The sequence below is a fragment of the Suricata suricatta genome, chromosome 4 (assembly GCF_006229205.1).
Source record: "Suricata suricatta isolate VVHF042 chromosome 4, meerkat_22Aug2017_6uvM2_HiC, whole genome shotgun sequence".
Lineage (NCBI taxonomy): Eukaryota > Metazoa > Chordata > Mammalia > Carnivora > Herpestidae > Suricata > Suricata suricatta.
In genome coordinates, this window is record NC_043703.1 from 143,209,568 (window position 1) to 143,222,057 (window position 12,490).

At 50.5% G+C, this 12,490-nt stretch overlaps 1 protein-coding gene across 1 annotated transcript in view; it reads right to left on the minus strand.

The window, feature by feature from the left end:
* The window catches only part of PLB1 (phospholipase B1), an 89,245-nt gene that overhangs the window by 10,194 nt on the left and 66,561 nt on the right, over positions 1 to 12,490 (minus strand). Inside the window, exons 37-45 of the mRNA XM_029938560.1 lie at positions 11,063 to 11,123; positions 10,268 to 10,326; positions 7,608 to 7,675; positions 7,326 to 7,369; positions 7,006 to 7,105; positions 3,453 to 3,504; positions 2,481 to 2,561; positions 1,060 to 1,125; positions 482 to 576 (exon numbers count right to left, since the gene is read on the minus strand). Of these exons, the coding sequence (XP_029794420.1) occupies positions 482 to 576; positions 1,060 to 1,125; positions 2,481 to 2,561; positions 3,453 to 3,504; positions 7,006 to 7,105; positions 7,326 to 7,369; positions 7,608 to 7,675; positions 10,268 to 10,326; positions 11,063 to 11,123 (626 nt within the window). The remainder of the gene's footprint in view (positions 1 to 481; positions 577 to 1,059; positions 1,126 to 2,480; positions 2,562 to 3,452; positions 3,505 to 7,005; positions 7,106 to 7,325; positions 7,370 to 7,607; positions 7,676 to 10,267; positions 10,327 to 11,062; positions 11,124 to 12,490) is intronic.

The following is a 12,490-nucleotide window of genomic DNA, read 5'->3' on the forward strand; positions in this document are numbered from 1 at the left end:
CCAGAAATCCATGTCTTGTACAACATACCTTCATTCCAAGCCTGGCTTTGAAGGACATTATAAAAGCTACTACTTAGAGCCTGCCCCACAGGGACCAAGCCGTCACCACATTTCCTCTAGACCTCGAGTTGCAGGCAAAGAGTAAGAGGCTCAGAGAGGTTATCTAGTTGGTGGCAGACCGGGTACAGCTGTCTTGGAAGCCCATGGCTCCATATTTGAGAGGCAGCACAGGGCAATCACTGGGGTCTGGAATCTCGGCTGGAGGCCTTAAGGATCATTGGTGTGTGTGTCTCACTTTACAGAAAAGCAAACTCTGGGGTCCAGCGAAATAAAGTACTTTCAATAATGTAGAGGTAGTTCCAAATGGTGTTAGCCCCTGACTAATTGCCCATGTCTGCCCTCCAGACAGATTGCCTGGGTCTGTCGGCATCTGTGAGTCCCGCCCTCCCCGGGTGCCCTGGCCCAGGGACTGTGTACTCACTGAGCTGCTAGCGGCAGATCACATTTCCCGCCTTGGCCCTGGTGTAGGCCGGCCAACTCCATGACCTCCACCACGTTGATGAAAGCCCTAGGAAGCTGTGGGGAGCAGAGGGATGAGCTTTGTTAGTTCCCTAGGCAGTTATAGGGGGTCCTGGTTCCTTCTGGAAGGAATCTAAGGGGTCCTCTACAATCTAACTTCCTCCTCCCCCATTTTGCCAAGGAAGAAACTGAGGAACAAAGAGGGGATGTCACTTGTATTATTTCAGTTGTCTTTAAGAGCCCACTTTATAGCTTGGGAAGCTGAGCCAGCAATCGCTTGCCTCCAGTCACAACGGTGCTACGGACTAGGCTGAGGGGCGCACCAAACAGTCTGATCCAGCTAGAATTTCCCTTGCAGAGGAGCTCCGTACCGGCCTCCCTCCCCTCCTTCCCCTCCATGTTCTGCTCACAGCGGGGCTCTGCTCAGCATGGATCTCCCTGAACGAAGCTTGCCTACATGCACCCAGAGGTGTGTCCCAGTCAGGGAGTAGACAGGCTGCTGGCGGGAGAGGAGATCCAGAAACTGCTGCTCTTTCCTACCTCCTCATACAAGATGTTCAGGGCCTGCTGGATGTGCCGAACGTATTCCTCAGCTGGGTGGGCCTCCTGTGCAAAAAAAGGGTGCTCTTGTCAGCCCCTGGGTTCTACTGTGAGGCAATGATCGTGGTCTGATGACCAGCACAGGAGGGCCTGGGCTGGTGGCAGAGTGTGGGGACAGAGGGGCTATAATGGTACTAGACAGGCTGAGAAGCCCAGCCCTTGTTGCCAAAGTCTTCCTTTGACTCCTACTAGACACCGTGAATAATCCTTACCCCAGCCCGAGCACAGTATCTCTCACCCAGAGGCAGATTCTGATAGCGCTGCCCTCCCCCAACCCCCCACCCCTCCTTGCCACTTCTCCAGTCTCATCTGTCACCAGCCTCGGGCTTCTGAGCCACATTAGTGCCGGGACGACCACACACTCTGCTCTGTGGCCCATGCTGGCCCCGTTGATTTCCCCCTAACTGCCATCTTTTGGACTCAAGGATTTCCTCCTCTGACCCTTCTTAAAACATGGCCTGAGTTAATCCTGGTGGTGGCCTCTAGGTCTTTTCCACAAAAAGCTGCTTTTAGGACTGTAAATCTGGCTTTGCAAGAGGGGTAGGTTTTGGGGGACACTAGAGGGATTTTCCAGTGTCAAGTGGCCACAGGCAGCTCTGGGGTCTCTCCTGGCTTTCTGGACCCTGTTGAGTCTAGGATACAATGGCATTTAACCCCCCTGGGGAGGGGTCACTTCCTCTAGAGTCTGGGCAGTAAGGGAGAGAATGGAGAGGAAGAGGCTCAGAACAAACCCCTGGGTGGGGGAGGGTAATTCTCATCCAGACTGGTGGTCCATTTCCCTGAGCCACAAGGAATGATCTGTGCTCTCTCTCCCCCTGCCTGTGACTTCGAACATTCTACTGTGATGTCTGAGCTATAGCAGCTGCTCTTTTCTGGCCAAATAAAATACAGGACCTCTCCAACTTAGAACAAGTTGTATTCCAACAGTTACAGCTTCCCAAAGACTAAGCCTGGACATATTTCCCCATAGAAACATCAGGAATAGGCTGCATTCTCAGGCTGGCTGGCTGAGGCTGGCTAAGGTCCTCAGGGCAGCAAGCCATCCTACTGGGACCGGTTTAATTTTATCCAACCTTGTTTACAACATTGTTTCAGCTTTCCTCTGTGTTCACGTGCATGCACACACATTAAAAAAAAAAAATGGGTAGGGACACCAAGCAGGTATGGGGGGAGGCTGGCCACTTACTCAGTGGATACCCAAGAACAATATTTGTGTGAGAATAGTGTCTGAAGAGCGGGTACAACTAGACACTTCTGGAACTGGGGAACCAATGAAGCTGCTGGCCAGGGGCCACTCAGCCATGGGCAAGGCCAGGTCTGCTGGGAAAGAGGGACCTCCATGGGGTTGAGCAGGGGCCTACCTGATTCTCACAGTAATGACACATGTCGTTGCTCCCGATGAAGAGCGTGATCAGCTTCCAGTCATTCTCTAGGTCAATATCCTGGGGGGGGGGGGGAACACATGTAGGTGGTGGTCAGTTTAGGCTTGGCTGTGGGGGTGGGGCACATGTAGGTGGTGTTCACCAGGCCAGACAGCACCCCCCCACCCCACCACTGCCTTTCACCCTCTTTGTACCCTGATGGAGAGAAGATGCCAACTGGAGCCTCTCTGACCTTCACCTTGGTTCCTGGCAAGGAGCTCCAGAGAGTGGACTCTGTGTGCACGTGTGTGTACATGTGTGTGTGCGCACGCACCTGCGTCTGCTCACACAGGAGAGGATGACTATTTTTCCTCTGAAATCTAGGCAAGCTGCAGTGCATCGCAAAGCAGAGTGTTATCACACCCCTGAAATGTGATCTCAGCGCCTTCAAAGGAGTGGAGGGCAAAAGATGCAACTAGAAGCAAAAGCCCAGTGGTGCCTCTTGGGAGGGGGGGTGGGGGTGGGGGCTGGGCGGGCCCTCGAGGAGCCTGCCTTCCACTCAGGCACCACCATAACAGGAGTCCTGCCAGGCGCTGAACTTGGCATTCAAGACCTAAACACACAGAGCATTTAAAAGAGTGTCGTGAGAAGTTTCAGAAGGGCCGGGTGAGGGGAAGGAGGAAGGATCGGAAAGAGAAGCCTATTTTTAGAGTCCGGAGTTTACATAACAGGGCTCTGCAAAGCCAGCTCTTGGGTAAGGTGGGAAACTGCCAGAGGCCAAGGCCAGTTCTGCTCCCTCCTGTGGTGGGCCTCAGGGCTGGGGGTGCGGGAGCCCGGGTCAGGAAAGGGCAGCAGAGAGGGTGCCTTGGGGCTAAGGCCTGCTTCTTGTGGCTGACAAGGGCTGGAATGGTGCAGAGTTGGCTCTTTTAGGACCGCTGCATCTTACAGGGTGGCCCAGGGTCCTATACTCACGGGGTTGTTTTTCATTCGTTCCACCAAGTCCCAGGCTTGGGTTGGCATGTCCCTAGATGGGGAAAAGAAAGGAACCTTAGAGCAAGCTGAGAAGCAGAGGCTCAAGCCGTGATGTGCTGGCCCGGTGAGACAGGTGCTCCAAGAAGAGAAATGTTACATAAACTTGACTCCTTTGGAGTGTATCCCAAGGCTTTCGATTCTTAAGTCTCAACCTAGTACAAATCAAAGATGTGCCTCAGACCTTGAAGCCACATGGATCCGGACCCTGTCAGGGGCTAGTCTGCGCCCAGCCATGGCCTCCTGCAGGCCTGGTCCTCCCTGGCCCCTGGGGTGGGATCTGGATCTGATCATCCCTTTCCCAAAGGGATGGTCCCTTACATTCCACCGGTCTCTTTCACCGCAGGCTGAGCCAGTTCAGATCTTACTTGGCTGCCTGGTTTAAAAATAACCTCTTGTATATTTGAAAAAAGTCACAGCCTTAAATTATCCCTTTGCTTTCTCCTTTCCGGGCATCATGACTCCTTAACCTTCACTTCTAAATCCCACTTTCTATTCCTTTAATCCATTTTTCTTCTCTGTTGTTACTTTGGGCTTCTACACCATCCCCCATCTCCTTGCTTTTTCTCTCTCCTGGTGTGAGAGGAGGTGGGGGAAGGGAGACAAATCCGGACAGGGTTAGTTTCTCCCCTCCCCCCCATGTTTGCCACAAATAAGGAAAATGAATGCTCTAAGAGCTGAGCATGTGGATGGAACAGTACTCAGCAATTATGAGGAGAGGACTGTGGCAAGAGGAGAGGCAAGACGTAGATGCGTCTCAAAGTTATGACAGGAGTACCTAGTGTCGAATTCCATTCATGTAACATTCCAGAAAATGAAAACTGATCTTAAGCAACAGAAAGCAGGACAGTGGCTACCTGGGCCCCAAGGAGTGCGGGAGAGATGGAAGGGGCAGGAGGGAGAGATGGATCACAAAGGGCACAGGGAAACCTTGGGGTGTGAGGACTTCACAGCTATGCACCATGCTGATCAGATCCCGCATACTTTGAATGTGTGCAGCGCACTGCATGGCAATTAGACTTCAATAAAGCTGGTTTTTAAAAACAGGTGCATGACAAGTTATGTCAGCAAAGGGATGCATCCGGTGGAGGCTCCTGTGAAAAAAGTCATAAAAGCAGTAAGTGGTGCAAGATGGGCATTTAAAATCTTTGCCTGATCACAATGAGCTGGGCACATGGCCGGGCACACACTGTCCCCTATTTCTCACTTCTACATCCAGGATCCTATCCCATACATTGTTTGTTATTGATGCAATACATCAGAAAGCTAGCAAGAAAGTCTGGTGCAAGGGGACCACAGAAGCATCTGTAACCTTCCAACAGGCTCTTGAGCCTGTTCAGATTTTACCTGGCTGCCCTCTTGAGCATGAGGGAAGTTAGGAGTGCATCCTTCCTCCCTTCCCACCACGTTCTTTAAACCCTGCAGGCTCAGAGCAGACTCTTCCCCTCCCCCCCCCATGAGCCTTCTCTCCAAGTGCCTTTATCCACAACTTCTGTTTCCTTTTCCAGTCCTGTAAAGAGCCCTTGCTCTGGGAGTTAGGGGTCCTGCCTGGGTTCTCCTCCAGCTTTGCTGCCAACTTGCTGTGTGAGCTCACCCAAGTTACCGAACACGGCTAGGGCCCAATTTCTTATCTTTTAAATGAGGAAGGCGGACTAGATGAGTCCTGGGGTCCGCTCTGGGTCTGCACCTGCACGTGCGCCACGCAGCTCACACGTCATGATGTTCTCTTTGGTACTTGGAAGTAGGAAGTAAAGTTGGTCTGCAATGTGGCCGCACGCAACATTCTCTCTCCAACAGTTATTTCCTGTTTGTTTGGTCTCCTTGACTAGACAGCAAGCTCTTTGTATAGGCAAGGAATTCACCTTTTGATTCTTTTGTATCTTATAGTAACTACCTTGGGGCTCCAGCCCCTTCTTGCTTATTGGTTGATGGAACAGGAAGTTAGACATTGAATACAAACGTTTTGGGGGGCCCACATATCCTATACCATACTCAGTGTTTTCCATGGGTTATTCATCTCATTTCATTCTTAGGACAATGCTGAGAAGTGATAAGGGGAAAGAGGGTAAACCATTGACCCATTGACTTCCGTTAACAAGGTCGGAAAGTTGGTCTAGGACCCTCCTTTATCTGCATTGTCCTTTGGTATGGTGTGGGATAAGGATGACTGTGCCTCAAGAAAAAAGATAAATACCACAGCAGAGTGATTCTTATCCCAATTTATGGATGAGGAAATGAAGACTGAGGCACTAAATGACTTGCCCAAGGCCTCACAGCTAGCAAGTCTGGGAGCTGGGATCGGGACACAGATGGTCTGACCCCAGGTCTCATTATGCTAGTTACTCTGCTGTGGTCTTTGTTTACTCAAGCCAGTGGCTTCTTATTCTTTCGCTTATCACTGGGTATCAGAAAACTGATAAACTGATACACTGGGTATACAAGAAAACTGCACATCTCAGCTCCTTCCCCTGCCACGGACTCCTGGTGGAGGCTCTGAGCAGCAGGAAAACGGAGAAGGCAGTTAAGAGGTGAGGCAAGAGAGGGGCTCGAATGTCAACAGACTGAGGAATCCGGTCCTGGGGAATGGAGCCTCGGCTGTATAATCATAATAAAAGGAGGCCGGTGGTGACAACAGTCATAGCAACAACAGTAATCCTATGTTGATTTTATGGCCCCACGAAGCCCCGTGAAGAAAAATAAGTTCTTCCTGCTTGTGACGTTGAGGAACTGACATGACTTCCTGTGGCTCAGAGACTCCAGCCGAGTGTGGGGCCCTCCCTGCCACGTCTGAGGGGAACGCTCCGTGTAAACAGAGCGAGTCAGTGTCGTTTCCCTGGTGATCAGAGCGCGGCAATCCTTCTACAAAGCAAATACCCAGCACACTCTGTGCAGAAAATCAATGATCTCTGTCAAGCATTCCAGCTCTAATTATCTGGGTTGTCATCAACAACAGAAATCGGAGTGAAAACAAACAGCTGCCATGCTGTTTCAGGGGCCCTGAGCAATAACTCCCTAGTGTCTAAAGATGGCTTTCTCAGAGCCAAGGACTCCAGGTTCTGAGGGGGCCAGTGGAGGGAGGGTGGGCGGCCTTCTGTGGGGCCATGCCCTGAGTTCTCAGCACCCCGCACGTTAGCGCTGAGCCAAACCCCTCAAAGAAGGAAGGTCAGCTGGCGTCAGCAGGACAGGACCAGGCCACCCTCAAGTGCTCCTGCTGCCCTGTGAGAGGGTGACAGCGTAGTGGGTCTGGCCTGATCCTGGCTCCTCTGACAACCTTGGGCCATTTGGGAAACTTTGTCAGCCTCAGTATCTTCGCGCTAGTCCCCACCCTGAAGGGTGAGGACTGCAGGAGCTAATCCACTTGAGGGGTCAGGTGGGCAGAAAGGTTCCGTTGCCCAACAGGGGCCAGGCTCCCAGACACCACCCATTGCTCCTCCCTCCCATTCTCCTGACCTCTCAGCCTTGCCCTCCTCTTCCTCCCATATCCATGGCTACTCACCTAGCTCTGGCTCCTTCCATGGCCACATTCAGTCCTGCCGTCTCTTCCAGGGTACCGGTGGAGAACCCAAGGATGTGAGGGTTGAACTTCTTCAGAATGTCTTTTAGGAGGGCGAAGCAGACAGCACAGGTGAGAGGGATGGAGCACAGCCGTGGAGCCCAGCCGTGGGGCAGACGAGTCTGAGTCTTTTCAGGCTGGCTGACTCCCCTCCATGCAGATAACCTTCCCCGCCCTTGCTCGGGGAGAGGGGGGGTGGACTCTGGCCTCAGCAAGGGGTTGTCATGGCTGTAGTGATGGTGCTTCTCTGTGTTGCTACTTACTGGGCAGTGTGGTGTGAGTGTCCAAGATGCCATCCCCTCCAATGCTGGGGAAGAGAAAGCACACTTGTTAGGATCACCCTGACCTGCTTCTCCACCAGTCGTCATATTTCTGAGTCAGAACCAGAGAGTTTGCCCCTGACACATGATTCCCACGACCCTCAGGACTGACATGAGCATTAGGGAGCCTCCTTGGGTCTTGAGGTCAGACAGTGGGAACCCAGGCTCATCTTGAGGGGTCACAGGGGGCATCATCAATGGAAAACGAGCAGAGAACATCCTCACCTCCAGGAGAGTCCCCTCCAGGACATGGGTAGGTCACTGGAGTTGCTTGGTCTGGCTCCCAATGCTGTCTGTGAAAGGCAAAGAGAAGGCTCCAGAACTGTCCTGGGACCAGGGAACTGGAAAGGGCCCCTGTGGCCCTGGTGTACATAGCATCTGGATTTACCTTTTCTTTTCTTTTTTAAATTAAAAAAACCCATTTATTTATTTTTGCAAGACAGATCATGAGCAGGGGAGGGGCAGAGAGAGAGGGACATACAGAATTGGAAGCGGGCTCCAGGCTCCGAGCTGCCAGTACAGAGCCTGACATGGGGCTCAAACCCACAAACCATGAGATCATGACCTGAGTCGAAGTTGGACACTCAACTGGCTGAGCCACCCAGGCGCCCCTGGATTTACCTTTCCTGAAGATTGTACCAGCTTTTCTTTAGGCCATTTAATCTCTGGGTTGTCCTGACTCTCTAGTCCTCTACACACAGCTCATAACCAAGTCCTGGGATTACAAGACTCTTCCTCTCCAGCTCCCATCCCTTTCTTTCAGTCCTCTGTGCTACACTCCTAGGTGACACTCTTTCCTGATGACACTCTGGCCTCCCACCTGACCCCACAGTCTCCAGTGTCTCTTCCCTTCGCACTGGAGTGCCCACCTGCTCTTCTGAGATCATCTCTTTCTTCACACCCCTACCCTCTCCCAACTCTACCTAACAGGGGGTCTCTCTTACCCATGAGTCAAAGCCAAACCCCATTACCAATGTTCTGAGCCCACCACAACCTGGTTTCTACTTCCCTTCCCTTGTTCACCCCCTGCTTTCCAGTCCACATGAACCTTCAGGTATAAGCAAATTGATCTGAGGCATAAAGCTCTTGGACCAACTTACCCAGTTACCCTCACTGTATCCTTGCTGGGAATGCTGAACTATCCCCTTTCCAGTCCTTAAATCTCTGATTCCTCCTCTAAGACCCTTCTCAGTTGCTACCTCCTGTATGAAGCTTTCTGTAAATATCTTAAAAAACAAACAAACAAACAAACAAACAGATGACCCAGCAATAGAACTGCTAGGGATTTACCTAAGGGATACAGAAGTGCTGATGCATAGAGGCACATGTACCCCAATGTTCATAGCAGCACTGTCAACAATAGCCAAATCATGGAAAGAGCCTAAATGTCCATCACCTGATGAGTGGATCAAGAAGATGTTGTATATATACATAATGGAGTACTATATGGCAATGAGAAAGAATGAAATCTGGCCATTTGTAGCAAAGTGGATGGACCTCGAGGGTGTCATAGTAAGCAAAATAAGTCAGGCGGAGAAGGACAGATACCATATGTTTGCACTCATCGGTCTAACAGGAGAACAGGAGAAACCTAATGGAGGACCAGGGGGAGGGGAAGGGGGAAAGAGAGTTGGAGAGAGAGAGGGATGCAAAACCTGAGACTATTGAATACTGAAAACGAACCAAGGGTTGAAGGGGGAGGGGGGGAAAGAGGTGGTGGTGATGGAGGAGGCACTTGTGGGGAAGAGCACTGGGTGTTGTATGGAAACTAATTTGACAATAAACCATTTAAAAAAAGAGAGAAAAATTCCTCTTTGAAACTAACAAAAGTAATATATGTTCTTATAACTAGTGAAAATGATACAAAGATTCTTTTAAAAATGAATAACCTAGTAGGATACCTGGGTGGCTCAGTCAGTTGAGCATCTGACTTGGGCTCAGGTCATGATCTCATGGTTCTTGGCTTCAGGCCCTGCAATGGACTCTATGCTGACAGCTCAGAGCCCAGAACCTGTTTCAGATTCTGTGTCTTCCTCTCTCTCTGCCCCTCCCCCGCTCACACTCTCTCTCCCTCTAAAATATAAACATTAAAAATGTAACAAAAATTAATAATCTATCCCCACCTTATTAATCTTGCCTCCTGTCACCCGTTCTACATCTCTTCCTTGCCCCCTACCCACATATGCACGTCATCAGAGCATACATCCCAGGGTCTTTATCCTTCCAGAGCTTTCTCCATGTCTATATCAAAATTGACCACATTCACACGCATATAGGGAAGTTGTTTTTCCAGAAATGAGTACCTGATTTTAAAAGTCCCGTGTGTCACTTGTATGATTATGTATCTTCTGTGTAAGTTGCTTAGTTTTCTAGCTTGACAAGTTTAAGGGTTATGACCGACCACATCTCATACTTACCTCAGAATGGCTAGCAGAGCGCCTTGTATACAGCAATAGCTAAATAGTTAGCTAATACAGTTCATGCAGAGAAACTATACTATATGTAGGAAATTGGGCTCCCTCTGCCCCAAAGAATGCATCATCAAATGGGGTGAGGGGGTGCTAAGTAGTGTGCAGATAACTCAGATAACTACGCCGTAACTCACAGATGAAATGGTTGGGAACAGTTGGGTAGCAGGGATGGAGGGGTGACCTCATGGAAGACGTGGTGTTTGAGCAGGACTGTGGAAGGGCAGAGGGGAGAGCATTCTAGATTGTCTGGTGAGGTCTTGTGGCCGCCTGGCTGGGTTTCAGTGCCTGATATGGGTATGTTCTCAATACTTCAGTTAAGTGCGGAATGCAAAGCCAGTGTGGAGAAATTGTGCATTCTACACAGGCCCTGGCTGGGTTAGGGGATGCCTGTGCCCCTCCCGGCTCAGCACTCACAGTCAGCGAGTCACCCATTGCGGCCACCACTTTGATGTCTCCTGGCCGGAGCTCATGGACTAGGGGAGACAGACAAAAAGACATGATCAGGGGAAGACTTCCTTTTAAAGTATAAGGTTGGAGATTCTGCTACAGTCCCTCAGGTCCCTCTTATATTTATTTCCAGCCTAAGACTTAACATATTTGCCTCTTCCATCTATTTGGAGTAACCAAGGCACTGAGGGTAATGGGCCTGATGGCTATTGTCCATCCTGAGAGGAGCCCCATACCTACTGGGGTAGTCCAGGAACGTGCTGGCTGCAGGAGCCTTGAGCAGAGGCAGATGGGGCTCTGAGCCCTGACGGCACCTTCCCTGCTGGGCAGGGAAGCCTGAGGGGCTGCCACTGGGGCTAACAGTGAGGAGGAGCTTGCTCTGGGCAGCTCAGTCAGCTGAGCATCTGACTCTTGATTTCAGCTTAGGGCATGGTCTCACAGTTTGAGATGGAGCCCCACATCGGGCTCCATGCTGGATATAGAGCCTGCTTGGGATTCTCCCTCTCTCTCTCCCTCTGCCTCTCCCCTGTGCTTGCTGTCTCTGTCTCTCTCTCTCAAAAAAAGTGTGATGTGTGGAGAGGCCCGGGAGCCCAGCAGTGGTTGCCTGCTAGCTTTTCGTGGGCTGCCCAGGATCTAGATCCTCACTGCATGGGAATCAGTGACGTCCGCTTAGGGCTCCAAGGTGTATTTTAGGGTGTCCTCACAACATGACACTTAGCAAAGTCCTTAACTGAAGAAGGTAATGATGGTGTTTTCACTCACCTGAGGTGGGGACACTGTTGGAAGGACTCCACTCTGTACACAGGAAGTCACTGCCCCAGTTCTAAATCAACAGGAGGAAAGATGACAACAATTATACGGGAGGGTTAGCTTTAGTCCAGGGAGAACTGGCTAAGCAATTTCTGGTGCAGGCTAGAACTGTGTTCCCACAGGGAATCGCATGTGGACAGGAACTATCCACTGTAGATGGTCTGAGAGGGAAATCAGAGAGGAAAAGTGGGTGTCTACCAGTTTGCACAAAACACATAATGGGCGGGCACACGCGTGCGTACTCAGTGTTTCCCAGCTCCACCCACTACACTGTTCCGTGGAGCCAGCTGTCGCAGCAAAGGGGGCAGAAAATAGTCCTGTAGGTGGCCTCCCAAAGGAACACAGATTCGGATGCGCTGATGGAAGACTACACATGGGTTTTGGAGTTGCTGTTTAACATTCAGCCAATGGGCACTGATTACAATGCTGGGGCCACAACAATATTAGGGTATTTTTAGGAGAATACCATGCAGTAGTTACCATTGTGAAATTCCTGGGTTCTGCATATCTTTTCTGCTCATGTGTATATACTTTTGCATATTTAACTTAATAGCCAACCAGTTTCCTGTGTGTGTATAAGTTAATGCCCATAACCTGGATGCCTTTGGTCAGATTCTCTGGTCTCTAGACTCCAGAGCACATTTTCCAGGTGCTGGAGGAAGGGATGGGGTGGGAAGCACAGGGCACAGAAGTGACCAGCATCAGTACACTGGAGGAGAAATAATCTCTTCCCTAGAGTCCCAAACACTTGCACGTCCCCAGGAGGATCTGAAGGACAAGCCCAGTGCTGCACGCAGAGTAGGTCTTTGCAAGCAGGGGATGACTGGGTATTGATGGATTCTCTGGGGGGGTGACTGCCAGAGGCTTCAGACACTCATCTCTTCTGTTTTGTCAGCAGGTGGTAAAGACAAGCCTTGTTGAAAAGTCTCCTTTTCCAAGGCAGCAACAATGCAACCTCTTTAAAATATTATTTGTTTAAATCTGATATAGTTTTAGTTTATCCCAAGAGGTTGCTCAATTCATCACACTGATGTGGAAATTCTATTGAAGTCAAGAACATCTTGTGTGTGCAGCTGACAAAGACCCAGAGAAAAAGCAGCTTAAAAAAGTTCTATAGCCAGAGCACCCTTTAGAAATATCTCAGTTAGTCGATGAGCCAGAGACAAGCTTGCTCCATGCAGAGAAACCGATGCAGGCTGGACTTTGAGCATGCACATCTGTCACGAGGGAAGAATCACAGGCTGTCCCCTGCCCCAATGCACCGAATCCCCTGGTGGTGGAGGAGGTGTCTTGTTAAACATAGATTCTGATTCGGTAGGACTGGGGTGATACTTGGGACTCAGCATTTCCAACAAGTCTCCAGGTAATGTTGATGATGCC